Here is a 27,985-nt window from a genome sequence, read left to right as displayed (position 1 = left end):
TGAGTCACTGTGTTCTGTTTCTTTTTGAACCGTGAAAGTGCTTTTCCAGTCCACCTTACATTTCTTTAGCCAGTTTCGTCCCATAAGTGCAGGCCTATTGCCTCTCACTGTCATGAGAGGCAGTGTTGGTGCCATTACAGAGAGAAGCAGCAGGATGGTCTCTCCAGAGAGCGCCTTCAATCTGATGCTTGACTTTTTGCTTTGGTGTGAGTGACACTGCTGCACTGGTATCAAACTGCATGCTGAAGTCCTCATCACTCACTTTCACATTTACTTTAATGCCTCCATCCCTGATGGATGCCATATACACAGAACAGACTCCTGAGGAGGCATCTTCTCTTCCTGCTGTCTGACCTCCGTTCCCACATATTGGGCCTCGGCTCTTTGTTTATTTCCGCCTGTTCTGGAAATATGTCCACATTCCTCGATTCTCTTGGGGGGAGTTTTTCCATTCCTCACAACAATAACATTTTCTGATCATTGCCCACTTTTCCTTCTGTTCTCTGGTTTGGACTCTCGTTTGCATTTCTAAACTGTCTTTTTCCTTTTTTGGTGAATTTTGCTCTTCAGACTTGGTTTACTGCTGCAGGCTGTGATTTTCCCAAGATTTCAAAGGAATTTTTCGACACCATTTCCATCACTAATGCTATCTCACATGCACAGGCAAATGTTAGCTTGTTCTCTGTCAACAGCTTTCATTGGATTGACTCAGAGGTCAGTCCACTAATTACATAATGTCTCAAGGCTTCATTTAAGTGTTCTCCATATTCACAATTCTGTGACAGTTGTCTTATAGCGACTAAGTAATTGGTCACTGACTCTTCATCCTTCTGATCATGTTTCTGAAAACAAAATCGTTCTGCAGTTACTTTAGTTAATGTGGTAAATGGACTAGTTCTTATATAGTGCTTTTCTACTCTGTCTGAGCACTCAAAGTGCTTATAAAACACCTTCACATTTACCCCATTCATACAAGCACTTCCATGATTAACTAAGTGCTTTATTATCTAACATTCACACACATTCACACTCCAACGCTTGCGTCGGAGAGCAACTTGGGGTTAAGTATCTTGCCCAAGGATACATTGGCATGCAGCCTGGAGTAGCCAGGAATCAATCCGCCGACCTTCCGATCAGCATTGAGCTTGGAGATGTAAGGCTTGGATGCAGCTGCCATGGAAACCCATCCCATGAAGCTCTCTACACACTGTTCTTGAGCTGATCTGAAGGCCACATGAAGGTTGGAGGTCTGCAGTGACTGACTCTGCAGGAAGTTGGTGACCCCTGTGCACTATGACCCTCAGCATCCACTGACCCCACTCTGTGATTTTACGTAGCCTACCACTTCATGGCTGAGCTGCTGTTGTTCCCAATCGCTTCCACTTTGTTATAATCCCACTAACAGCTGACTGTGGAATATTTAGCAGTGACTGGACTTGTTGCACAGGTATCATCCTATCACGGTACCACGCTGGAGTTCACTGAGCTCCTGACAGCGACCCATTCTTTCACTGATGTTTGCAGAAGCAGTCTGCATGCCGAGGTGCTGGTTTATACATCTGTGGAAGTGACTGGAACACCTGAACTCAATGATCTGGATGGTGAGTGGATACTGTTGGCAGGATAGTGTACACTCATACAAATGACCTGAATGACATTAAATTTTTGTGCTTTCCAGACTGGAAGTAGGAACAAGGAGCTGAGGCCATGAAGAAACAACGTATTGCTTGAGGTCAACTTTGTCGTACTGTGCTGTTTGTCAGGCCCACATGGCAGGTATAATAGGGCCCTTACACACATTAAATGTTATCTTAGCTGTAGCTACTTGGCAGCATAGCTGGAATCAAAGAAAATCTTTATGCTTTGTTTTTGGTTTTTTTATGTAACATGGCTGCCTCTGGTATCATTAAAGCTCCTGCACCTGCTGCAGTAGAACAGGAAGTGCTGCAATGAAACACTGCGCCATAATAAAGCACATGAAACTACTTCATGTCTGGATGACTTTTATTTTTAAGATTCATACTACAGTTTGATGCAAGTGTGAGAAAGAATATATGCTGTAGGGATATTAGACTTAAATATCAAATCAGCGTTGTCACCATAGCGACTTTGTCGCTAGATTTATCGACTTTTCAGACCCCCCCCCCCCCCTTTTTTTCCCCCCCAAAGAGCGACTAGCGGCAGATTTAGCATTTTTACGGTGACTTCGGCGATTTTTGGAGATAGCCCGGAAACATGAAATCCTCTGACTGTGTTTTGTGTACATACTTAGAGACTTCTAGCGACTTTTGCGCTAGCTGACTCTGCATGCATCACAGCGCAGCGCCTCGATGAGTCCCACATGCACGAATGATGACCGGAAGTCATTTATCACCGACTTGTTTGATGTACGGGTGCTCACCACAAACAGGTTCTCCTTCTGAAGCCTCGTTTGCTGCCAGAATAGTGTGTGAGTGAGAGGGAGACAAGGAGCAGAGGTACTGAAGGTAGATGGGTTTACCTGCGGTCAAACAACGGTGCACAAGAGGGGTGAAGCAGAGTGCAGGCAGGGCGGAGTGTCAGGGGTGCTTTGTTACAGTAAGACAGCAGTGAAGGGAAAGTTTAGCTGAGCTGAAGGTGTTAAAACTTTCACTGGGAGTGACCAGATTAGAGGCACAGCTCAGGCTGAGACGCGTTGGACATGTGCAGAGGAGGGCCAAAGGATGATGAAGATGGAGCTGCCAGGCAGGAGGAAAACAGGAAGACCTCAGAGAAGCTTTATGGATGCGGTGATAGAGGACATGCAGACGGTTGGCGTCACAGATGAGGATGCGGGGATAGGGTGAGCTGGAGGCAGCTGATCCGGTGTGGCGCCCCCTGTAGGGAGCGGGCGAAAGAAGACTTCCGACGTCTCGCTTATTTTTCTGAGGAGAACCCTCCAAATGTCTGACACAGGCCAAATCCGTCAGATAGTCAAATGAAGGGCCTTCAGATCAGTTTGCTTTGAAATCCTGTGCGGTCAGACATTTTTTAAACTAGGTTCCGTCGATTTCATTGTGGAACTGTATTTACCACCACCCTGTTTCCGACCGGAGTATCATATTCGGAACACGAAATGGCGACTTCCTTGTTTCGGTTAGGGCGACTGGGATCTCTGAAGGTAATAAGACCTGTAGCGGCTGTCAGGAGTTGGTTTTGTAGCGTTTCATTGTCATGCTTGCACAGATACAACACGTCCTATGGGACACGGCGGAGCAGCAGCCCTGTTAGAGGCTGCCGGCCTGACGCGTCACCGCAGCACCCCGACAGTAGGCTGACTGACCTTTACCTGGACACTGCTCGGTGCAGTCATTTAGAGTCCGACGCGACAGCAGCTACACGCCGTTTGTTTCTGTTACTGTAAAGAGGTGATCTACCCAGACCAAAGGCTCCGTGATAGCCGAAACTCGGTTTCCACGATTAGGACTTAGTAGCCGGAGATGATCTGCTCAGGAAGAGAGCAGATGACGAAGCAAGTGGAAAACTTTCATTCACATTTAAACGTGTGATTCCCGCAAATCAGTGCAACACGCTGAGGCACGCGGCCCCAACATGGACTGAACACCAACAACAAAGCAAAAGTTGCTGCGTTCTTCCTTTTTGGGGAAAGGCTGCATCATTGCTCAGCACTTATGGTCCCACACATAGCAGTAAAACAGGTGTCAGTCAAAGTCATGTCCAACAATCAAAGCAGCGCAGCAGGAGCCACTGTACCATAGTGTGACTGTTGGTGTTAACTCATGCTCTATTGTGCCACCGGTGGTTTTGTGTGTGTGTGTGTGTGTGTATATATATATATATATATATATATAATATAATATATATAATATAATATAAAATTCCAAAATTCCCCACTCTCCCTGTGGGCGGTCTTTGTCCTCCAAGCTCGGGCTCGGGTCCTCTACCATGCCTGGGAGGTTGAGGGTCCTGCACAGCATGTCTTCTGGACACAGATCTTGGACATGGTTCCTGGAATCTGCTGGAGCCACTTTTCCAGTTTGGGGGTCATTGCCCCGAGTGTTCCAAAACAACAAAGATCCATGAGTATATGAGGAAGATGGCCACAACTGATCATGTGTTTGCTGAGTACCTCAGGCACCTGAGCAAGAACAGGAACCATCATGGAAGGACAGGCCTCTGCATGGCATGTACCACCGGCAGATAGAAGAAGTGGCTGATACAGAAAAATCCTACCAATGGCTGGACAAAGCTGGACTGACAGACAGCACAGAGGCACTAATCATGGCAGCACAGGAACAAGCTCTGAGCACAAGATCAATAGAAGCTGGGGTCTACCACACCAGGCAGGACCCCAGGTGCAGGCTGTGCAGAGATGCTCCTGAGACAATCCAGCACATAACAGCAGGGTGCAAGATGCTAACAGGCAGGACATACATGGAACACCATAACCAAGAGGCCGGCAGAGTATACAGGAACATAATTGCAGAGATACAAAATGGAGATAAGCAAAACGACATCATAGAAAAGCAGAACAATTGGAAATATTCCTGGAGAAAAAAATGACACGTTTATGAGGAAACATATTTCTAACAGTGATATTGCTTCACTGATTGAAGTCAACAAATCAGATATATGAACTGGGATCAGTAACCCATCCAAGCACATTCAGGCAGAAAACAACTACAAGCTCATTTTCATTAAAACTCTGTAAATTTGCAATTTCTCTGTCATAAATTTGCACTTTTTTTTGTAAAAAAGATTTTCTCATAAATTGATGACTAAAATTTGGAGCTTTTTTCTCAGAATTTTACTTTATTATCTTAACCTTCAGTGGCTCTGAGGCACCACCATAATTGCCAAGCAACCATGAAAACAGTGGTATCCAAAAATACAAATGACTACACAAAGATGTCGACCATAAACGGACACAGCAAAGAGCTGAAAGGCGACCCGTGTGATCTGCTGTGTGGCGTCGTTCTCACCTTAGTACCTGTCAGCTCTGTTCAGACAGCATTTAGAAAGAGGGTCACTGACAGAGCGTCTGTTTCATGATGTCTGTTCTCTTCTGCAGCGTCTCCAGCTGGAGAACTGGGGCATCCTGAGGAGGTGCCCGGCTGCTTCACTCTGCACTGCACGTGAGGAGCCAGTGAAACCCGTGGGGAAGGCCAAGGCTGCAGGCAAGAGTAAGACCTTCAGGTTCTGTTAACTGCTTGAAGCTGTGGCCATTGAAGTAGTGCTGGGTGGTGGTTTATTGTAATAATACTCTGTATGTGTGTAGTTTAAAGTTATCGTGCCTTTAAAGCTTAACATGAACCTTTTTCCACAGTGCAGGGAATGTTCCTTATGCTCTCTTCCAGTCATTTAATTCAGTGCAAGTCTGTGAGAGGTGAAGCTGCTGCTTCACTGTGGAATCCACAGGTCCTGAAGTCAGTCGAGTTTCACCTGAGAAGGAATTAAAAACCCATAAATTATCACACCAACCCTCTGCATGTCCTCCTTCACTACATCCATGAGTCTTCTCTGAGGTCTTCCTCTTTTCCTCCTGCCTGCAGCTCCATCTTCATCATCCTCCACTGTCCCTCCTCTGCACATGTCCAGGCCAGCTCAGCCTTGCCTCTCTGACTTGTCTCCAAACAGCCTAATCTGAACTGTCTCTCTGATGTACACACTCCTAATCCTGTCCATCCTGCTCGCTCACAAAGAACATCTTGAGCATTTTTCAACCTCCAGCTCCTCCTCCTGTCTCAGCAGCTCTCACTGCCGTCTTGTAAACGTTCCCTTTTACTCTTGCTGCTGTCCTTTTGTCATAAGTCACCTGATACTTGTCTCCACCCTGCTGCAGTCTCTTCTTCACCTCTCTTTGGGTGGTTGACCCCAGGTATTTAAACACGTCCACCTTCCCTTCTCCTTGTCTTCCTCTCATTCACACTCATGTATTCTGTCTTGCTTCTACTGACTTTCAGTCCTCATCTGTTAATCACTGTTACCAACAAGCAGGGGGTCACAACTGATCCCAGATGTAATCCCACCCTGACCTTGAACCCATCTGTTACTCCTGCCATACATCTCACCACTGTCTCACTGTCCTCCTACCTCCGCCTCACATACTTGTCTCCCACTCCATACTTCCTTTCTAGGCACCCTATCGTATGCTTTCTGTAGATCCAGAGGAATGCTGTCCCAGGTAGCAGTTGTCTGATAAACAATCCTGGGCCTTGTCATATTTGCAATTTCATGATGTGCCAGATGTTTTCAGTTGATTAAAGGTCTGGACTGCAGGCAGGCTAGCATGGACTCTTCTACTGTGAAGCCATGCTGTTGTAATACCTGCAGTATGCAGTTTAGCATTGTCTTGAAAAATATGCAAGGCCTTTCCTGAAAAAGTCATGGTCTGGATACGGGCATATATTGTTCTCAAACTAAAAAAACAAAGTCCCAGCTCGCTCTGTGGGTGGTCTTTGTCCTCTAAGCTCGGGTCCTCTACCAGAGGCCTGGGAGCTTGAGGGTCCTGCGCAGTATCTTAGCTGTTCCCAGGACTGCGCTCTTCTGCAAAGAGATCTCAGATGTTGTTTCTGGAATCTGCTGGAGCCACTCTCCCGGTTTGGGGTCAGGTTTCCTTTCCAGCTCCTCTTTGAGTCCTTGGTATTTAACGAGCTTCTTGTGTTCCTTCTTCTTGGTGTTGCCATCACTTGGTATCGCAACGTCTATCACTACAACCTTTGTTTGTCCACCACTACGATGTCCGGTTGGTTAATTCAGTTCAGTTCAATTCAATTTTATTTATGTAGCACCAAATCAGAACAGTCACTTCAAGGTGCTTAAGGCAGTTAGCCATCACAAGTTTGTCTGTATCTGGAAGTCCCACAGGATCTTAGCTCTGTTGTTCTCAACCAAACTTGGGGCCGTGTCTCATTTTGACCTCGGGACTTCCAGGTCATACTCAGCACAGATGTCCCTGTATACTCTGCCGGCCTCTTGGTTATGGCGTTCCATGTATGCCCTGCCTGTTAGCATCTTGCACCCTGCTGTTATGTGCTGGATTGTCTCAGGAGCATCTCTGCACAGCCTGCACCTGGGGTCCTGCCTGGTGTGGTAGACCCCAGCTTCTATTGATCTTGTGCTCAGAGCTTGTTCCTGTGCTGCCTCTGTGCTGTCTGTCAGTCCAGCTTTGTCCAGCCATTGGTAGGATTTCTCTATATCAGCCACTTCTTCAGTCTGCTGGTGGTACATGCTGTGCAGAGGCCTGTCCTTCCATGATGGTTCCTGTTCTTGCTCAGGTTTCTGCTGTTTGGGGTACTCACACACACATATATAGAAATATAATATAATGTGTTAGCTTATATATAGCCGGGTGCTGCCTCTCGTACCTGTTTTAGTGCAGTGCTGGTTGAGGGCCTGAGTACAGAGATTTTCAGACTCTTGATGATATCACGTACTGCAGGTGAAGAGATGTTCAGTCTTTTAGAGGCAGTTTCTGCAGCTTGGTGAACCTCTGCCTCTCTAAGATGCTCTTTTTTATATGCAGTCATGTTACTGACCTGTTACAAAATGTTCCCCCAGCTGTTTCTTTTTAGTACCACTTACTTTCCCAGCCTGTTGTTAGCCCTGATAAAAGTTGCCCCAGTGAGCTAATATTTTTCATGACATCATAAAATGTCTCAGTTTAAACATTTGAAGTGTTTTCTATGTTCTGATATGAATAAAGTATGGGTTTATGATCTGGATTTTATTTACATTTTACAAAATTCCAACTTTTTTGGAATTGGGACTGTACATTGAAAGTTAAGTGGTATTTAAAAAGTATCTAAAAGGGTACCGAATGCTCGCCTGCAAAGCTAAATGAATGTAACTGCTCATGTACCATTTTCCTCAGCAGCAGAGACTCCAGATGAGAGAGCAGCCCTGTTAGCCTACAAGACAGCAGTTGCCTTCCCAGTTAGACTTTCAGGGTCTGGACTTTTCCCAGCACAATCTGCCAGAGAACCAGCAGCTGCCGTGCCAAATCCAGTTACTGACCCAGATGTTTCCCGGGCTGTCGGTGGTGCAGTTCCACCTATAGTTGCTTCACCTTCTCCAGCTCACGAAATCCCATTTGAGGCGCACAGTAAACTCTCAGCACCAAAAGACATTCCAGCTGCAGCATCCTCTGAGCGTGGTGATGCAGCCGCCCGTGGCTTGTCGTCCTCTTCATCCTCATCATCATCTAGCGAATCTGATTCTGATTCAGACTCTGACTCTGAGGATGAGAAGTCAGAGCCGAAGACTAGAACCAGGAGCTCTGCACCTGCAGCAGAACCCCAGAAGGTTACAGTCACAGAAGTGAAGGAAGGCACTAATGAGGGTCAGAATGAATCTGGAGCTCCTCTCACATCTGGTGCAGAGACAGCAGCACCCTCAAAAGCAGCTCAAGCTACTGTGAAGGCACCCAGTGTTGGTTTGGAGAAGTTAGTGAACCCAGCCCCTGAATTGTGCACCGCTGCAGAAAACACTAGAAAGGTGACCGGCTCTGATGTTTCAGCCAAAGATCCTCCAGAAGTGATAAAAGATGCTCCATTTCCTGCTGATGCTCAGGTAGAGGCTCCAGCTGAAGGTGATGGTGAGGCTCTAACCTCAGGAGAAACCCAGCCTGCCTCTGCTGCAGCTGCCACTGCAACTGGAGTTGAGCCTGCAGAAGCTGGAGCTGCCTCTGCAAACCCCCCCACAGAAGATGTTCCCCCTGCTGAAGTAGCTTCTGCCCATGCAGGGAGCACCGAGGAGCTGGTGGACCCTGATCCTGTTGTGACAGAAGCTGCAGGAGAGGAGCTGCAGGCAGAGGCCACACCTGAACACTCTGAGGGTACACACTACACCACCCGAGCCCCCAAATCTGTATCTCCCTCTGTTTGATTTATGGCTCTTTAAGCCCCCACAGGTGGTTTTCTCTGTGTCTCTAAACACATCCTGTGTGCTGGTGATCTGTTAACCAGCTGGCAGCTCCCCTCACATGTAGCAGCTGCTGCACTCACGTATTTTAAATGTTTTCTTTTTAATGGCTCCTTTTTGCTTCTCTTCAGTTGCTGTATCATCTCCCATTGAGTCCACTTTGTTAGTTCCACAAACCTTGAGGCGACTGCTGCTATATAAATAAAAAGAATAAAAAGTAGAGAACAGCTTGAATTTTCCTAAAACTCAGTCACTAATTATGCCAGCTATAATTGATCCTAACATAAATAAGGGGGATGGATTTGAAGTCGTTCATAATTTGGAGATGATTAAATTTAGAGATAATATTTGCAAATATTTTGGGATACGTCAAAGTTACTGGTGCTAATTTTAATTATCTGACAAACCCGATGAAAGTGTCATTTAGCAGGTTGATGGTTAACACTGATGTTCAGGTAAAGACTGAAAGGGTGACTCTGAGCAAGTTGTTGTTCTTAGTGTCTGACTCAGGTCTCCTTAAAGTTCTGCTCATCCATGTGAGACTCAGGATGAATGGAGACTTTGGTCAAAGCTAGTCATTACAAGAACTCATCATCTGAGGAACATATGACACGTTTCCATTAGTACCTACTCAGCGCGGCTCGACTCAGCGCGGTTTGTAGGCATTTCCATTAGTACCAGGTACTTTTTTAGTACCCACTCAGCCGGGGTTCCAAGCAATCCAAGGCAATCCGAAAATGTGATGCGGAAGAACAGCATGTCACTGATTGGCCAGGGAGTGTCGTCACTAGCAGAGTCAGGAGAGCGACTCCTTTCCCAGAATCAACTGCGCCATTTTTAAAACCCGACAGCAAGAAACTGGAGGCCCGCAAAGCACCGGCTGAATGCTCAGACCGACAGTTTGAAGCAGTAGTTTTTCAACATGAGAGCCATCTGAAATGCTCACACAGCATACATATTATAATACTTAACAATGATAACCTTCATCTATTTACTTTAATTGCCGTGTTAACGATGTGCGAGCTGACGTTATTGAGTATGCTAATGAGGAAAAAAACAACAATCAAACCCTCGGCTCTGCGCGTTCACTACTTTATGCTTCAGTATAGGCTGCTGCGTGAGAGTGTCCATCCTGTGCACTGGCATAGCCGCCTGAACAACACACCTAAAGCTGGAAATGAGTGAACACACGGCACCAGGGGAGGAAATTCAGACATCGCCAGCCTCGCAGTCTACCGCCTTAATTCCTAGGCGAGGAGGTGGTTTGCAGTTTGCACTTTGTAAGAAAGCAGACAGCTTGACAACTAACCTGTTCCATCAGCAAGTATGAGGAATATGAAAAGTTTCAGGAACTCGCTGTCCAAGACAAAATTAAATCAGCTAAGGTGTCGGGCAAAACACACACTCAGCAAACTTTAGCCCCCCGCCCCTGTGACCCTGACCAGCGGGATAAAGAGGAAGATAATGGATGGATTTTAATATCCTTTAAGATAAAGCAGGTATGTTACAATCGCTGCGTCATAACCTAGCACCGTTCTCGGAGCTCACGTGTTTGGGGTGGGTTTCTGATCAGATGAAGGTGTGTGCTCTCTGTGATTTATTTGGCTATAATGTAGGGGGAATCCCCCTGGACAGCCTCTTTTTCCATTCTGTCAAGTCTTCCATATGGAGCGATTGCTTTTGAAAAACTTACCAAAGTTTTTCTATTTACATTTGTCCTGATGCCCAGGACAAAAAAAGAGGTTTTAATCTCACTGTGTTTTTCCTGGTTAAATAAAAGTTAAAATAAAAATAAGTTAATGTCTCAAAAACACTGATTTAAGTCTTGTTTTACCAGCTTGCACTTCTTTTATGAACACATTTTTAAATAATGCAAAATATTGTTTATTATTGTTATCAAAAAAATTACAGAAAATGTTGAGATATTATTTTTTGTCAATATCGCTCACCCCTGGGGGACTTATGCATGATGATGATATTAAACTAGCATTAGCTATGTTAGCTTGCCTCTGTCTCATCCATTGTTGTGTTTTGAGTCACATACAAACTACTGCCCGCACTGCTATATTGACTCCACCCACACGGAGGTGGTCCTCAATTGCAATGGAAACACAACGTGACCGTGGTGAATCGTGCCGACCCGCGCTGAGTGGGTGCTAATGGAAACACAGCAATAGTGTCTGTGGGCAGCGGAGAACTGGCCCAAATGTGACTGCAGTGACAGGAGGTAGAGCAGGTCCTCCACTGATCAGAAGGTTGGTGGTTCAATTCCTGGCTGCTCCAGTCTGCATGCCACATACTGAACCCCAAGTTGCTCTCCGATGCAGCCATCAGAGTATGAATGTTACAAAGCGCTATGAATGGGTGAATGCAAACGTGTAAAGTGCTTTGAGTGCGCAGCCAGAGTAGAACAGCACCATAAGAAGGCTGATTAAGGCTGATTCATTGGTAAATGCTGTGTGGTTACTGTTCATTAAAGGTTTTTACATTATGAAGAAGAATATTTTAAATAATGAAGCTACCCCTCTTATTCATGTTAGAATCCTTTTAAAGTCGCGACTTTGAAATGAAGTTGTTCTCTCCTGCACGTGCTGTGGATCGATGCTCGCAGGCTTGTCTCTCTATCATTTTTCTTCTGCACATTCTGCTATTTCTGGAGCTTTACCTTTACCTTGGCTTGCTCTCAAACCAAAGTCACGGCTGTCTGATTAGCGGTGTATCATCAGAGGAACATTGCTTCTACACTAATCCTGCTCCTGTTTCTGCTTCCTTCCCTCTCTGACCCAGGAAGTCACCCCTGAATGTTTTTCATCCTTCTGGCTGACCGCGGCTCCGTCTCCATCTTCCCTCAGAATCTCTCACAGCTGTTTTCTAATCTCAGTGTCTGTTAATATCTTTGTGTATATGAAACACGGGTTACAAGTGATTGTTCCAGGTACTGCTGTTGCTTCTCTCAGCAGTGTTAGAGTGCAAATGGTGAATAGTGTGAATCAGTGAGGTCCTGTTCCTGACAGCAGCTGGGTGAGCAGAATCTGGGAGTCCTGTAAGGCTTTTTTGACACGTCTCCATCACGTTTCATCAAAGTGTGCCTTGTAGTTTTTGGACAGTCAGATGATCCAACTACAGAGCTGTTTGGTGTGCTCCATTTGAAGTTGGAAATCAGAATTTCCAAGTTCCCAGTTGGAATTTTCAACTGGATTGCTCCCCTCAAATTGGACCTTGAGATTGGGAAATCAGAGCGGCCCTGCTGGAGGGACGCTCCCAGCTCCGGGGCAAACGGACAGTAGCACACGTCAGGCCTGATTTAGACTGGATCCTTGTAGAGCCCTGTGTAAGTGGCCGGCGTCGTTGCAGACAAGTGCATTATGGGTATGCCATCAGTCGGTGCCTAAAATAAATAAATAAAATAATAGCTATAGTAACTAATCATTTGTGCACAACATAAGAAATAAATAACTAACATTCTCACACACATCTTACATGTCGATTTTGTGGGTTGTTTGAAATTGCATTTAGTTTGGTTATTGCTGTGGGATAAAAACTGTCGTGTCCCAGTTGTGTAGTTGGAGTTCTTGGGACTTCGTGGAGTTACGTCGAAGGTTGCGGCGTAGGATTCAGAGGGGTTTCCGGTTAAGACGTAGATTTCCTGCTGAAGCACAAATTGGTGGTAATACCTCTGTGTCCCACACTTCCCCGACCAACTGGGTATTCCTGAGGTCTCCGCCCTGCCCCCACTCCTCCATTCATTTCAACACTTATTTCTCTTTTTTGAAATCCTGGAAACGTGTTCTTTATCTGGAATCCTATTGGGTAAGGGTGGATAAATAAAAACAAACGTTTCTCTGTGACGGTGGTCCGTTTTTTTCAGTTTACACCTTTCCTGTGGAGGCCTGCCGGCAGACTGACAGAAGTGTGTTCATGTATCGTTTAACCTTCAGAGCTTTAACTTGTTTTCCATGTCACTGGTGCTGCTGCAGAATCACTCTTCTACTATGGGCTGTTTGACTGTCTGCACATGTTGATCTTCACCTTTGTTTTCCTCACAAATATGATCCTTGGGGCTTTTCACACCAGCGTCTCCACTCTGTTGGGGGTGGCTGCCATAGCAGAAATGCCCCCCCCCCCCCCCCCCCCCCCCTTTGTTACCATGAGTGACAACAGTCCCTCAAACAGTAGTTACAAAACTGGATGTTTGTTCTCATTCTTAGACCTTGTGAGAAGTGCAGTGATGAAGGCCTCCTTAAAACCAGGGACAAACCCAGTACTGTGTTTAGCTAACCTTCTTTTCTGTCTCTTCTCATACGGCACATTTTGTGATGCTCACCCTTTACAAGCTTTCTTATAGCTTTCTTTTCCTTCCTGCAGAGGCTGTGGCAGCAGCACCTCCAGAGCCTGAAGAACTCTTTGATAACAGCACTTACAAAAACTGCCAGCACCACAGCTACACCCCCTACACATTTGCAGACCTGGATGTAGAGATGGCCAAGTTTCGCCTCCCTCAGCCCTCCTCTGGCAAGCTGTCACCCAGACACTAAGAAGAGCTGACCCGGCTGCAGATTACTGCTCAGCGATGCTAGTGATGGCAGTGTAACACTGTGTGCCATCGTCCCTCTGCTTCTGTTAAAATGTTCTATCATTAAAGTGCACACATGAGAATTGAGGTCTGCTTTTGCCTGGCGTGGTTGTTTTGTCTTATATAAAGCAATGGGTGTATGGAGAAATAGGAAAGATCAAACAGTTCTTTTATCGTGTGTCTCTGCCTCGGGGGCGTTATTTGAATAGCGCTGAGTGTGCAAGTGGTTTATCTGTGTTTCTATTTTAATGATTACAATTTTGACTCAGCAGGCTTGCACATAATGTCCTAATTACCCAGGTTACACTGCAAGCAGTCAGCAGTCTGTTATGTGTTGACGATTAGAAGATGTGTATAAAGGAATGCAAAGCTGGAGATATGTACAGAAAATGTGTAAATGCGGGGAGTGAATAGCGTTTGCCAAGCGGCAAAAAGGAAAAGCCCCAGCAGGGTGCAGAAGGACTCACAGGCTGCAGGACGTCACGTCTCCGCCCACCTTATACATAATCATGAGCCTAGCGCCCCTGCGTGCCCTTGCGCGATGACGCAACGCGACAACTGCGGGTCCCGATTGCTGCAGCCGCTTGTCAGTGTGACGAAGATTGGCACTCAGGTAAGCTGTCACTCAAAGTCCCTCTTTTTCCGTTCCCTATCAATCAAACAATCTGGGCCGCACGCAAAAATGCCCCGGGGCGAGGAGCGCGGACTTAGTCAGGGCAGCGGAGGGTGTTTTTGGAGGGGAAGCAGAAGCGGCAGAGCTTCGGGAAGGATAAAAAAAAATCTGTATACAAGGGAGGGGGGGTTAAAAAATATGTCGGCGTTTTGGGGGCTGAGGAGGACTGTGGAAAAGCAAAGGGCGAGAGCTAGAAACGAGGCCCGACACTTGTAACGTTAGCGCGAAGGGGAGGGGAAGGAGAGGGCAGCTGTCCCCGCATGATTGATTGACTGAAAGGGGGAGGAATTTAGGATCAACCGGCTAGCAATCCAATACTTACTAATATCACTGCAGCCGAATTATTTTATACAGCTGACAAGAAATATAAATTGATTAAAAATGCACACTGATAAGCTCTTAAGCGACCGACGCTGTCTTATGATTTGGTAAAATGGCTCGCTTCCTCCGCAGGGAGGGCTTTTCTGTACCTGGCTAGCTTGGTTAGCTTGTTTTTGGCCGCGGTTTCCTTTGCTAAATATGGCGCTTTGCGTTTTGGCTGCACTACCAGCACGAAAACACTTTGAAGTTAACACTTGACTACAGCGATAAGGCTAGCTCAGCCATATGGTTGCTGTTTTGGGTTAACCCCGGGCTGGGGTCGCGCATTAGCGCAAATGTGGCGTTAACGTTACGGGGTAATTATTAGTTATACGAAAGCGAGCCTGACTGCAGCCGAGCTGCTTTGTTTACGGCTAACGTTGGTCGGGTTAGAGGATCGCAGGCTAATATTAGCCCGGAGTTTGTATTTCGCTTTAATGTGCCCTTGCCACCACGAGTTGCCACAGCTAACACGGGCTAAAGGCTAAACCGTGGTGGGTGTGTTAACAGCAGTTGCAAGACACGCTAAGATAAGCTCACCATGATTATTAGTACAACACCCATTAGCTCCAAAATACCAGCCTCCCGCTGGCTTTCAGCTGTGAGCTGATGAACTGTGTGGGGATAAGAGGGACGCTGCAGATCACGGTGCTCACATTCGTTTCCAGCGCAAATTAAGACTTCACTGGACTATATTAGTATATTTGCTAAATGCGGAGTTTTTGTAAATGTTTATTAAAACTATATATTTTAATCCTGACGTAAGAAAGAACAGCAGTTCTGTTTTATTTATTTTCCCGCAGTAATACCAGCCTAATAAAGCCAGTAACGCTGATAATAGTTTAGTAGTGACACGAGTACATGTGTGTAATTTGAAGGTTTTGTGCATACACTCGAGGCAGTCTAACTAAAACTGTGTGTACTGTGTAGGTTGGCCACCTGTCCCTGCTCTCTATAATGCCCCAGTGTTTGCAGCATCTGCAGTGAACGTGATGGCAGCCCAGCCGGTCTCCATAGATAAGTACCCAAAGGGAGAGCAGCAGGTGGGTGAGAGGGAGAAACTTGTGGCTCTGGAGGCTGACACAGTCTGCTCTTTGTGGGCACTGCTTCACTAAAGACAAACGAGCACAACAGCAAACCGGGATCCTGTTTGTCATTGGGACACTTAACTGTGCCAGCCTACAACTTTGAGTACTCTGCACTCTTTGCTCAATAGCTCCTTCATTTAGTTATGGAGGTGATGGGTCAGCCTGGGGAGCTGAATAAAGGGGAGCCCTTTGTTGATGCTGGTACATCAGTTTCAGTATTATATGGGAGATATCAGTGACGCATCTAAAGCCTTATTTCTTCCTAGTATTTGTCTGTATGCACTTATGTAAATTGCTTACAAAACATCTTTATACAAGTGCCAAAATTTGTGGGTGTTGAGAGCTGAGAATGAACTATGACTAATGAGAAATGTTCCTCCCAAAGCATGCGATTATTTTTAGTCTATTTGTGTTCAATCTAAGTCATTGTTGGCCACAGTCACATGGTTGAGGATGGGATTTATGCTCCTGGAAGGGGCTGTGTTGCTGGTAAGCAGGCAATGTAAAAAAGGGGCAGAAACTTGGCTCCTAATCAATGACAGCACTTTGTGGAGCCTATGCTCACATTTCAGTGTCCTCTGCCTTCCACCGGGTGACAGGCATGGACGTGGAAGCTGGGGAGTGTGTTCTCAGCTGCTTCCAGCTCAGCAACCCATCAGACCCATGAACTGTGGATTTAAAGACCTAATGTGTCTTATTAGCTCACTGTTCCCTTCAACAGTTTGCTTGAACAAACTAGAGATAAGTTAAAAAAGGGAATTAAAGAACCAGGCAAATATAACCTCACACTAATAATGAGGTAGGTTAAATCAGTCATTGCTGTGTAAAACAGCTTCATATAATTGTATCCTCACACTGGTGTATATACATCCTTTATACTGGAGGTGGGAAATAAACGTCCTGCTGTGCGCTGAGGTGCAGCTCTGCTCATCTGTCTGTTCCTCCATTATTAGCATTATATCAGGCGGACAGTGCTACAGTAATCCTAAGCAACATTAGCTTCTACCTCCCACACTCACTCTTATAATAATAATAATAATAATAATAATACCTTTAATTTATAACACACTTTACATTTTTAAAAAAAACCTCAAAGTGCTACAAAACAAAAAACATAAACAGTATAAAACACACTAAGTAACAGACTATGGTATAAATTAAAATACACCAGGGTGTAGATAAAATAGCTAAGAATTATGCACAAAGATTCAAAGCTCTTATAAAAAGAAAAGTCTTTAAGTCCTTTCTAAAACGGTCCAAAGTTTGAGGCGCTCTCAGTTCAGATGGAGGCGAGTTCCATAGATGGAACATAGATCAGCACTGTGTCAGGTGAAAAGCAGAGAATCCAGAACCTGACCTTCTGTCCTAACGTGTGCTGGATTACTGTCTGAAACCTTATTATGGGCCCACCCCAGGAGCATGCCACGTGCTTACTATTTTCAAGGCAATATTGTCATAATTGAACTTGGAGGACACTGGACTGACATAAATCACCCATAATGCACTGCAGAAGTGAAGCTCAGTGTTGGACAGAAGCAGCTGGGATTAAACTCCAGAAACAATCAGAGTTCAGCTCGTTCTTCTTTTTCTTAAATCCTTCGTTGTTCCTGTCAGGTGAGGTTGATGTCATTAATGTGTCTCCTGCTGGAAGTGAGGCTCACAGGAAGTGATGTAAACCAGCCTGAATAGGTCCAGTCTGTTCACACCAGGGTTCATGTTGAACAGTAGTACAGATAATGTGTGCAGGTGTGGGCTGCAGGCATAGACTGAAGTCATTCTGCCCACCAGACATGCATGGCAGTCATTTTTCCAAATATTACAATATCACACACATAACAAAAAGGACACTGTTCAGGACGTGCGTCCCTTGTTGTTGATTTAGTCTTTATGCTTGTGTGACGTTGAAAAGCAGTGATGCTCATTACCGTCTTCTCTTCTCTTACTTGTTTGTCTTCACCTCCCCTGCAGATGCAAGGTGTGATAAAGGTAGACAGTGATACGGAGCAGAAGTTTATTGAGGAGACGTTGGGAGAGGTGCCCAGCCCGGCCCCAGCAGAGCCGCAGACACCCATGGACGCTGACAAAGCATCCATATATCGGTAGGGCTGCTTCTGTGTGTGTTTATTTAAATAGAAACAGAAGAGCAGACCTCCTCCTCATCATCACTGAGAACACCCACCTGTCCAAGTCTGCCTTCATCCCTGGGACGCCCTCGTCATGTGACTTTCATACCGCTCTGTGGCATTTCAAACATTGCAGGGAGAGTTTTCATATGTAATGCTTAACTGTATTGGACCACCACCCAGTGTAAGGCTAATGCCACAGCTGCCTTAAATTAACAGTACTGATAATTACCAAGATCATTTTTTATGTTTCTGTAATCCACCAGTCTTTAATCTGTGTTTAATGCTAATTTTGGTTACTGCTTTTTTAATGGTATCATTGTTAATATCCATTCAAACTGACTGTTTTACAGAGAAGCAGAAAAACATTGCAAAGCACTTCTTTGATTAAGATGTTCCATTTTAGTTATTGATGGGGCTCAGGAGGTAGAGCAGGTCACTGCTGCTCAGAAGGTTGGTGGTTCGATCCCTGGCTGCTCCAAGCTGCAGGCCACAGCATCCTTAGGCATGATGCTGAAACACAAGTTGCTCCTGATGCGTCCATTGGAGCGTGAATGTTAGAAAGCACCGAGCTGTAGAAAGAAGTCAGTGTGTGTGAGTGGAGCATGTTGTATGAGCTTTGAGTGCTCAGAGCAGGAAAGTGCCGTATAAGAACCGGAACCAGTCCATTTACCGTCATGCCTGTTTGACAGATTGAATGTTTTGCTTGATTATGTTGGGGCTTCTCATAATTCCATGTGCTGCCTCATATTTGGGTATGAAAACATGAATTCTGTAACTCTTAGGTTTCTAAAGTATTTGTTTTCCTGTTTTTTTGACAGGTGGTCAAAGAAACTGGTTAAGCACTGTGTGTGTGTCTGTGTGTGTGCACCTTTCACAGGCATCCACTGTTCCCCCTGTTGGCCCTGCTGTTTGAGAAGTGTGAGCAGTCCACGCTCAGCTCTGACTGCATCACCTCAGCGAGCTTCGATGTGGATATCGAGAACTTTGTCCGCAACCAAGAGAAGGAGGGGAAACCTTTCTTCAGTGAGGACCCCGAACTCGACAACCTGGTGAGACGTTGTTGCTTCAGAGGGCCGTATTTCACGGTACTGCGTTTGTGTGTTTGCGTACATGTTTGCCAACACAAAGACAACCTATGCAAACGTGCAGTCCTCCAGAAAATGATGCTGATTGGTTGAAAAGTGGGTCAGAATCAGAAAAGGATGGAAGGAGTGCCAAAAACCCAAAACATAAAGCTCAATAAAAGGATGAAAAGCACAGAAAGACGAGACTGCACATTTCCACTGTCTCACTCTTTGAATGTTTTGACTGCACGTTTCTCTGCGGCTGACTGAAGGAGCAGCAGGAACAGCCCACAGACTGGTTGTTTACGCAGTGTCTGTCAGACAGCCAGCAGCTCTTTATATTACTGAGGATTTATTTTGGGGGCTAATAGGCAGGTGATGGTCCTCAGTAAACCAAGAACCCACCCGACTCACACATTCAGTTGTCCGTGACCTTTGAGCTTCCCAGGATTGTGATAGTGTTTTCATCAGAATGGATTATCTTGTGAAAATGATTAGCTCATCAGTTTGCAGTCAAGTTCTCCAGAGTCCTGCTAATGACTTTTATATGTGATTCAGGTGTGTTGGATCAGGAACACATCTAAAACCGGCAGGACACCGGCCCCCGAGGCCTGGAGTTCCCCACCCCTGGATTAGGTGCACAGTGGCTGTTATTTAGCTGTCTGACTTAAGACATTTGATGTTGTGATCGTGAGACTTTCATAGCCTGACCTGAACTTTGACCTCCCTGAAAGGCCCCCAGGTTGATAGGAATATCTAAAGAACATTTATGCATTGATTACGTACAAAATGTGGTCCGGTGCTCCCCACAGAATCACTGTGTTTGTGACAGCAGGCCTGTGTGTGCATGCAGAAACTCAGTCATGTTTTCTTCAGTGATGCCATACGCTCCTCCTATTCTGGTCACTCCAGCTGCATGATTGATGTTGCTCTTTTTGGTAAAAAATATCTTAACTTTACATCTGCAGGTAGCAGGGTTCATGTGGGTGCTGGAAATCCTTGAAAATGCTTGGATTTTAATATTGTGCTTTCAAGGTTTGAGAAGTGCTTGAATGTGACCCTGGAAAAGGTGTATGAACCCTGAGGTAATCGGTGTATGAACCCTGAGGTAATCGGTGTATGAACCCTGAGGTAATCGGTGTATGAACCCTGAGGTAATCGGTGTATGAACCCTGAGGTAATCGGTGTATGAACCCTGAGGTAATCAGTGTCCAGAATAACCTAAGAGGGAAAATGTCCCAAATGCTTACAGTGTGCTTTACAAGGAAGTATGAGAAGAAGATGTGTGCAAACGCTCGGGGAAATTAAACACGTACAAGTGATAGTTGATCAGAAGTTAAAGGAAACTGTGAGATGAACTGAAGGAACAGCTGTTCAGCCTGAGAACTCTTTGTGTTCCTCATATGTGAAGATGGTGAAAGCCATCCAGGTGCTGCGGATCCACCTGCTGGAGCTGGAGAAGGTGAGCGACCTGTGTAAGGACTTTTGCAGCCGCTACATCGCCTGCCTCAAGACTAAGATGAACAGTGAGACCCTGCTGAGTGGAGATCCAGGAAGCCCATACTCCCCCGTACAAGGCCAGGCCCAGGGCTTCTCACCCACCAAATCTCAGGTATGCAGCGTAGGTGAACTGCAGGCATCACCACCAAACACGTGCAGGTGAAGAGGTAGCTACCATAGATCGGTGTCACTGCTGGCTTATATTAGTCACTTAAATGACAATGCTTTAAAACGGTTAGAAGAATTAACAGCATGGAAAACATACATGTTATGTATGCGTCACACAGACCCCCAGCTCCGTCTCAGGGACCATTAGTCCCCAGGGTCAGATTGTAGTGCCAGCATCGGCCCTGCAGCAAGGAAACGTTACCGTGACGGCCGTCAACCCTACCCAGGTGGTCGCAGGTATGTCACCTTGGTGTGCAGCTCCTCCCTCAGGTACTGTACTGATGACTGTCGCTGAGATACTCTCATGTACCAATGGGACTCTGAGCCCTCTGTGCTCAGCCCAACTGTGTAGAAAACTGTGTGTGTGTGTGTGTGTTGATTTCAGGTGGCACCGTGTACCAGCCAGTCACAGTGGTCACTCCTCAGGGCCAGGTAGTAACACAGGCTCTGTCTCCTGGGACGATACGCGTCCAGAACAATCAGGTAGTGCATCTGTGTTTGTCTCTGCTGTCAGGTCAGTGAAGTACTGCAGGGATCTGTGACATTTTACTGGCCTCCACTGCTGTAAACTACCATCATTGTTAAATAACTGCAGCATACAGGCATTCATCTGTGCCAGGTTCTGTATTTGAAATGCTGCTTTTTGGTTTTTAAAGGAAAAGGACTCATTGAAATTCTTCATTCTTAGACCCAGTTGGAAAATTGATTTTGTGACCTTGAATTATGGTGTTTGGATATGCTGCTGTGGCTAAAAGGTTGTTTCTTACCTCTTCAGTTCATCTGCAGCTTATTATTTACATGTTTCTATGATATAGTGAAGAAGAATCAGATGCTTCAAAAAGTTTTATTGGCAAATAAAAATGGAGTTCAGGCCGTGGTGCCACTGCTTTTGGCCAACACTGTAAGTTTGTGTGAGCGGCTGAAAGGTGATCACTGGCACTGATCACACGGGGAAGTAACTGCTTCACATGAGGCCCCCCGACCCTCTGTGGCTGAGGTACATGGCACATACAGACAAGCTCAGAGCTGCTGGAGGATCAGTGCTGTAACCATGAACACTGAGCTGTGCAGAAACTGATCCCACTGACACATTTTCAAATTACATCCTGCATAAAAAGTTCATCTAGTTCCTGCTGTGGCACAGGATGTGCTGTCTGCTACTAAGAGAAGCTTTGTAGGGTTGGTGTCCTGCCATTATGAGCAAATAATTAGAAGCTTAGAGATGAGATCCTTAATCAAAGTATTGTAATTGTAACACAACATGAGTTGTGTTGAGATGAACACCAGCTGGCGTAACCACCCTCTGTGTGCTCAGCTTCAGCTGCAGTTTCACCAGGACTTGAACCTCTTTGGTCACGATGACAATTCAACCAAGAACAAGCGCGGCGTTCTACCAAAACATGCCACCAATGTCATGCGCTCATGGCTCTTCCAGCACATCGGGGTGAGTCTTTGTGCGTGTGTGATCTGCCTGTATCAGACTCGAGCCCTTACACAGCAGTGATGCATTTGTTTCTCTTGAGCAGCATCCATATCCGACAGAGGATGAGAAGAAGCAGATTGCCACTCAGACAAACCTGACACTTCTGCAGGTCAACAACTGGTGAGTCCTATAGCCAAAAAACAATACCATCATTAATGTGCTGTCAGGCAGTTTTCTACTGAGTGTAGGAATGTAAGTGGTCAGCCAGGTACTCTCAGTCCACACAACCAGGCCTGAAGAGAGTAGACTTTACCTGCTCTCTCTTAATGCTTCTAACACATCCTGAAGAAAATATTTTAAAAAGTCAACTCTTTTGTAGGGTGAAAGTAGAATGATTTCAATAGATAATAAATTCAGTTCAGTTTTATTTATATAGCACCAAATCACAATAACAGTCACCTGAAAGCACTTCATATGTAAGGTAAACACCCTACAATAACTCAGAGAAAACCCCAAATATCAGACAACCCCTATGAGCAGCACTTGGTGACAGTGGGAAGGAAAAACTCCCTTTAACAGGAAGAAACCTCCATCAGAACCAGGCTCAGGGAGGGGGGGTCATCTGCTGAGGGGGGAGAGACAGGACAAAAGACACACTGTGGGAGAGAGAGGCGAGTCAGACATCTGATCCCACATATTTACTGTAATCTGAAAATTGAAAGAGATAATATGTGGTGGAGACTTCAGAGTCAGAGGATGCTGAGGGTCATAGGGCACAGAGGTCACCAACTTTCTGCAGAGTCAGTCACTACAGACCTCCAACCTTCATGTGACCTTCAGATCAGCTCAAGAACAGAGAGCTTCATGAATGGGTTTCCGTGGCAGCTGCATCCAAGCCTTCACCAAGCTCAGTGCAGAGTGTTGATGCAGTGGTGTAAAGCACGCCGCCACTGGACTCCAGAGCAGTGGAGACTAGGGCTGCAACGATTAGTCGACATTGTCGACAATAATCGACAATAAAAATAGATGACGACGAGTTTAATTGTCGATAATAGTCGTTTATTATTACTGGTGTTTTTTTTTGTTTTTTTTAACGTAGTGAGACATCTTCCTGTCCGTCTATCTCTGGCGAGCTTCACACGTGCGCGGTTAAGTGATGACGTAGAACTCCATTTCCGGGCCCAAACTGTCACGTTATCAATCTGCGGTAATGCTTTGTCCCTTGTTGTTTTAACTCGAAAAAAACACTCAGCTGTGATTTTACCGATGAGAAAGAGAGGTGGAAATGGCTGCAGCTGATGAGGTATGTTACAATCATCTTTAATAGTGACCAGTCATTGGTTATACCAGTGCTGTTTATTTAGAAGCATTTGGACTCAGAAGTGAGGTCAGACTTAAAGATCGGATAGCGTTCAGCGGCACGTTTAGTGATGGGGGGATACTGTGAAACTGTGCCAACTTTTACAGGGACGAAAAAGTACTATATATTATTTATTTAGTTTTTGAATGGTTGGAAAAATGGACCGTTAAAGTTATATCTGCAGCAAACCTGATTAAAAGTTTTGAATGAAGTATGTGTTTACTGCCACATTTTAAATAACCTTATGCAAAATGTAAAAGCTGATAGAAATTCCCATAAACACTCCTAAACCTGTGGAAAGACTTCCCAGAAGAGCTGAAGCTGTTGTAGCTGCAGAGGGTGGGCCCACATCATATTAAAGCCTCTGGATTAAGAATGGATGTTACTCAGGTTCATGTGTGTGTGAAGGCAGACGAGTGAATACTGTTGGCAGTAATAGTGTATACTGAGTGGGTCTGGGCCACAGCCATACTCAGATGCTGCACTGCTTCTTTACCTTATAGTTCACCTTAAAAACCGTTCACCTTGCCTTGTATGGTATAATTTTTCAGCACAACCTCACATGTGACTGTACAGTCACATTTTTGCATTTTGACATACTGTGTTAACACATTGAACCAAAACACACACAAAAATCAGAGTTGAAAAAATAGATTTTTGCAGTGAAAACCATTTTAATATAAAATACAAATCTATGAATTGTTTAGCAACAATGAAGTTACTCTCAGCTGTTTACATTCAAATGCAGGCAGTGCCTCAGGTGTTTCTGTACTGCTTAGATAATCAGGTGTCACAAGAAGCCACACATCAAACAGTTCCTGTCCCCACAGACAGAGGGCGCCGTCACAGGCCTGACACTTCAGGTGTGTCAGTCCTCCTTCTGTCCACCAGGAGGCAGTGTGTACATTTGAGTCTGCCTCTGGTGGCTTTGGCCATGACTACACAACATACTAAACACACTAACTACACACTCCAAACACGCTAAATGTCCCAAATCTCTCAAATTTAAGAACTTACTGTTGATATCACCGTCTCTCTGTCACTGCTGTCACTCCCACAACTTCCACCTGTTGCTCAGCAACCAAATGCCACATGTTGTATAAATTTTGATTGGTTGCTGTGGTGCGTGTGTAGGTGCTCAGTCATGCAGGTCATAGCAGTCTGTGGAGCTGAGCTGTTTCACCTCACTTCAGTTCTCCAGTTCAAGAACTGAAAGCAGCCTTTTGTCCAGTCGCCCTGTTTATCAAGCTCCACAGTTGATGTGGTGCATTTTTCCACCAATAGGAAAGAGGATATCATGATTTATTTTTTCTTTACTTAAAAAACACCTCTGTAGGGTCCAGGTATGACCTCACGCTACCAGCAGTGACTCTGACTCTAGCCAAATGCAGAACTAGTGAAAACCAGAAAAGATAAGGGAAACTGAGGGTGTCCTCCACCTGTAAACCATTCCTGTGTGTGGGGGGGTCTCATTGTTGCCCCTCTAGTGCACCTGTTGGTAATTTAATGAACACCAAAGCAGCTGAAACTGATGAACACCCCCCCTCTGATACTGACTGACCTCATCAGTATCACAGAGGGATACTGACTGATGCTGAACTCTGATTAAAAGTGTTATTTGTTTAATAGTGTATTTAATATGTGCAGTAAAGGAGAGCCTGTCAATATCAGAGTTCTGCATAAATGTAGCTGTGTGAGCCATACTTTGTCAGTGAGCCTGATCAGAACTCGTTAGTATTTGAGGTGCAAAGGTGTGTGCAGCCAGCATCACGGTCGTGTGTGTGCAGGTTTATAAATGCACGGAGACGGATCCTGCAGCCCATGCTGGATGCCAGCTCTTCAGAGACGCCCAAAGCCAAGAAAAAGACCCCACAAAACAGGCCACTGCAGCGCTTCTGGCCTGACTCCATTGCAGCAGGAGGAGGCACCCCGCAGCAAGTTGCCATGCCTGATGGTAAGCAATACTTTGTCCAGATGCTTTGTTGAGTTTAGTTTTTAAACTGGATGTGTACCATAATATTTATTGCTGACTAATCTGTCTGAATTTCATCTGTTCACCAAGTTTAGCAAAGTGTGCTGAAAGCTGATGGAGCAGGAGTAATGTGTATTAGATATGCAGCTGATTCAGGCCCCATTTACACGACGTTTCCAGTGGAAACTGTCATTCTGATGCGTTTCGCCCTCCCGTTTACACGAGGACGCAGTGAAAACTATTTTTGGAAAAGGGGGCGCTCGCACATGTGCACTGTGGTTGTGACCGCCACAGTTTTCCGTGCATGCACTAATAGATGAACAACAATCACAATGGCGGAATCACGAGTGCTTCTTGTGCTGCTCAGTCTTTTAAACTTAACTTAAATATCTGGCGTTTCCCTGTAAACTGGGCCTGAAACCTGTTGTATAACACACACACACACACACACACGGCTGTAACCATAACGTTAATGTTGGCGCTCAGCATTAACAGACAGTTTGAGTTGAGCAGGATAACATTATTTAAAAACCATCTGATGAGCAGTGAACATGTGGTGCCCGGTCACCAGAAGCCCAGGAAATAAACAGGGCCGTAGCACATTAGCATGAGTCAGCATGGTTGAATTCTTGATGATGTGCCTCTTTACCATCTTACTCCTCCTGTGGTACAGAGTACTTTCCTCTGTTGTAGTGACGCCTGTAACACAGCACGAGTGCACCTACACATCCTAACCACAGTGTTGTCTGTCTGTGAGAAACTCCCCCTAAAATCAAACAGCTGTTTGTAATGACTCGTCCTGAGCTGGCGTTCAGGTTTGATGCCCACTGAAATGCTTTCTTGGAACTTGTCCTGCTGCAGGTTGGGCGGTCTCAGTCAGGAGTTTCCAGCTTTGAGATGACTGGACAGACCTGTGCCTTCTTTGGTAACGGGCTTAAACACCTGCAGTTATCGTTTCAGGTACGATGGTGACGATGAACATGGAGGGTCTGCAGAGCCTGACGTCAGATGGCGCCACGCTGGCGGTGCAGCAAGTGATGCTGGGAGGCCACAGTGAAGATGAGTCAGGGGACAGCGGCGACGAGGACACTGATGCAGACATGGCTGCTCTGGGCCTGGACAATAGCAACTCCTTGCAGTAGAGGACGCGCTCCCTCACACACAGCGGACACGCATAATTAGTCCTCCAGAACACAGGTGCGTCCAGACACCGTTAGATTTCCACAGAGCACAGGACACACCGGGAGCGAGCCGCACTCCTCCGAGCCTCCACCCTGCTGAACGGCGGTTCATGCTGCGCGTGCGTGTGTCATTTCAGAAACCCTTTTTTAATTCTATAGATGATGTAGGTGAGTGCACTTTTTGTATATTTAAGCTAAAAAATGAAATCAAACAGAAGAAAAAAAACGTGTTTATGAACACCTGAAGCAAATTTCTATAGTCCGTTAATAAATGTTGACTTTCTTTCTGCCCCGCTCCCAGCTGGATTGTGTTTTTGGATGCCACCACTTTAGACTTCTGTCTTGTTCTTGTATCTCTGGTTTGTCTTGACTTTTGCATGCTTGTGTTTTGAGTAGATGTGCGTGCTCTTATGACTGACTCCACGGCTCACACTGCCCCCTGCAGGCAGCACAGCACACGTGGAGAGATTAAATTAGAGGAGAGATGCTTATTTTTCTATACAAACGTATGAAATGAGTGTTTTGTTTCATTTTTGTGTTCTCCTGTTTTGTAAGAAATATTTATGTACAGATTCATAATAAATGCTAGCGACCCTGTTTTCCAGGGTTCTTTTGAAGTTTTCTAAAAAACAGAAAAAGGAATTGAATGCTGATGAAAATCACTATTTAAATTGGTTTGAAGCTTGCGATCCTAACAAGGCCTTATCCACGTTCTTTTCTAAAAGAGTCTTACCAAGAAGCACAAAAACAAAGTGTGACCCTTGGAGAAATTGGTCAGAACGACACTAAACAGTGGGACGGTTGTGGCTCTGTAAAGCATCATTAATGCGTTTCCTTTGTGTACTGCAGCGTCCCACTTACCTGAAGAAATCCTCTGACACACAAAAGTGACTGCAGTTTTTAAAACACTGCTCCAGCTTTGCCCACATTGTGTATACCATACCTTCTGTCCTTTAACCATTTTACAGTAGTAACGTAGGCGTCACCTTCTAAAATGCACAATCCTGAACACTATGCTAACCACACAATCACACGGGGGGGACGAGAACTCCATCAGCAAGGAGCCGTGGACTTTTGCACGCACTCAGCTTTTATTTATGTACACATTCATGCTGCTGCATCGGATACAGAGCAGCTGGAAACTTCCTACTACTCACTGCCCGCCTGAAGGAATGAGACTGAGAGCTGCAGCCTCTATTGAGGACCCCCCAACACACACACACACACACACACACACACACACACACACACACACACACACACAGAAGGATCTGAAAGCTCTTTCAGTTGGACATTACTGCACATATTGGGGTGCCTCTTGTTTAAATAACTGTAATGCTGTACTGTACAACAGTTGTTTCTAAGTAGTTGCAGTATCCTGGTTTATATCCCTCCTGTAAAGTTGAGACTCGGCTAATTGGCTTCAGCCTGAGGGCTCAATGACTGTCGGTCCTCGCTGAGCTCTCAGTTTGTCACCTGTTTAGCTTTTTATGAAGCGTTATTCACTTTTCTCTTGTACTTTTCTCTTGTCTGTTTTGCCTTAGAGCTTTCTATTTTGGAATAAATGATGCCTAACTCTCTGCCGTCTCTGCTCCT

At 45.4% G+C, this 27,985-nt stretch overlaps 2 protein-coding genes across 7 annotated transcripts; both read left to right on the top strand.

Annotated features, from left to right (window-relative positions):
- The first annotated feature begins 2,539 nt into the window (after window positions 1-2,539).
- Window positions 2,540-13,552, top strand: ndufv3 (NADH:ubiquinone oxidoreductase subunit V3). The gene is made up of 4 exons (XM_030724487.1): window positions 2,540-3,139; window positions 5,051-5,162; window positions 7,856-8,815; window positions 13,267-13,552. Exons 1-4 carry the CDS (start codon window positions 3,095-3,097, stop codon window positions 13,434-13,436), a joined length of 1,287 nt encoding a protein of 428 aa, XP_030580347.1. The 5' UTR covers window positions 2,540-3,094; the 3' UTR covers window positions 13,437-13,552.
- Window positions 13,553-14,008: 456 nt separating this feature from the next.
- Window positions 14,009-27,969, top strand: pknox1.1 (pbx/knotted 1 homeobox 1.1). Of its 6 annotated transcripts, none has more exons than XM_030724426.1 (11): window positions 14,024-14,087; window positions 15,438-15,550; window positions 17,564-17,694; window positions 18,599-18,770; window positions 20,197-20,397; window positions 20,573-20,723; window positions 20,839-20,936; window positions 21,769-21,897; window positions 21,980-22,056; window positions 25,024-25,190; window positions 26,169-27,969. In XM_030724426.1, exons 2-11 carry the CDS (start codon window positions 15,500-15,502, stop codon window positions 26,348-26,350), a joined length of 1,359 nt encoding a protein of 452 aa, XP_030580286.1. In that variant the 5' UTR covers window positions 14,024-14,087; window positions 15,438-15,499; the 3' UTR covers window positions 26,351-27,969. The 6 variants fall into 6 exon arrangements, with proteins under 6 accessions (XP_030580284.1, XP_030580281.1, XP_030580286.1 ...); XM_030724425.1 differs by having other exon boundaries at window positions 14,027-14,087; window positions 20,573-20,690; XM_030724423.1 differs by lacking the exon at window positions 14,024-14,087 and adding an exon at window positions 14,394-14,575.
- The last annotated feature ends 16 nt before the right edge of the window (window positions 27,970-27,985 follow it).

Source organism: Archocentrus centrarchus, unplaced genomic scaffold (genome assembly GCF_007364275.1).
Source record: "Archocentrus centrarchus isolate MPI-CPG fArcCen1 unplaced genomic scaffold, fArcCen1 scaffold_36_ctg1, whole genome shotgun sequence".
In the NCBI taxonomy this organism is placed as follows: Eukaryota; Metazoa; Chordata; class Actinopteri; order Cichliformes; family Cichlidae; genus Archocentrus; species Archocentrus centrarchus.
Note: the sequence above shows the minus strand (reverse complement) of the source record. Positions and strands in the feature narration are given on the sequence as shown.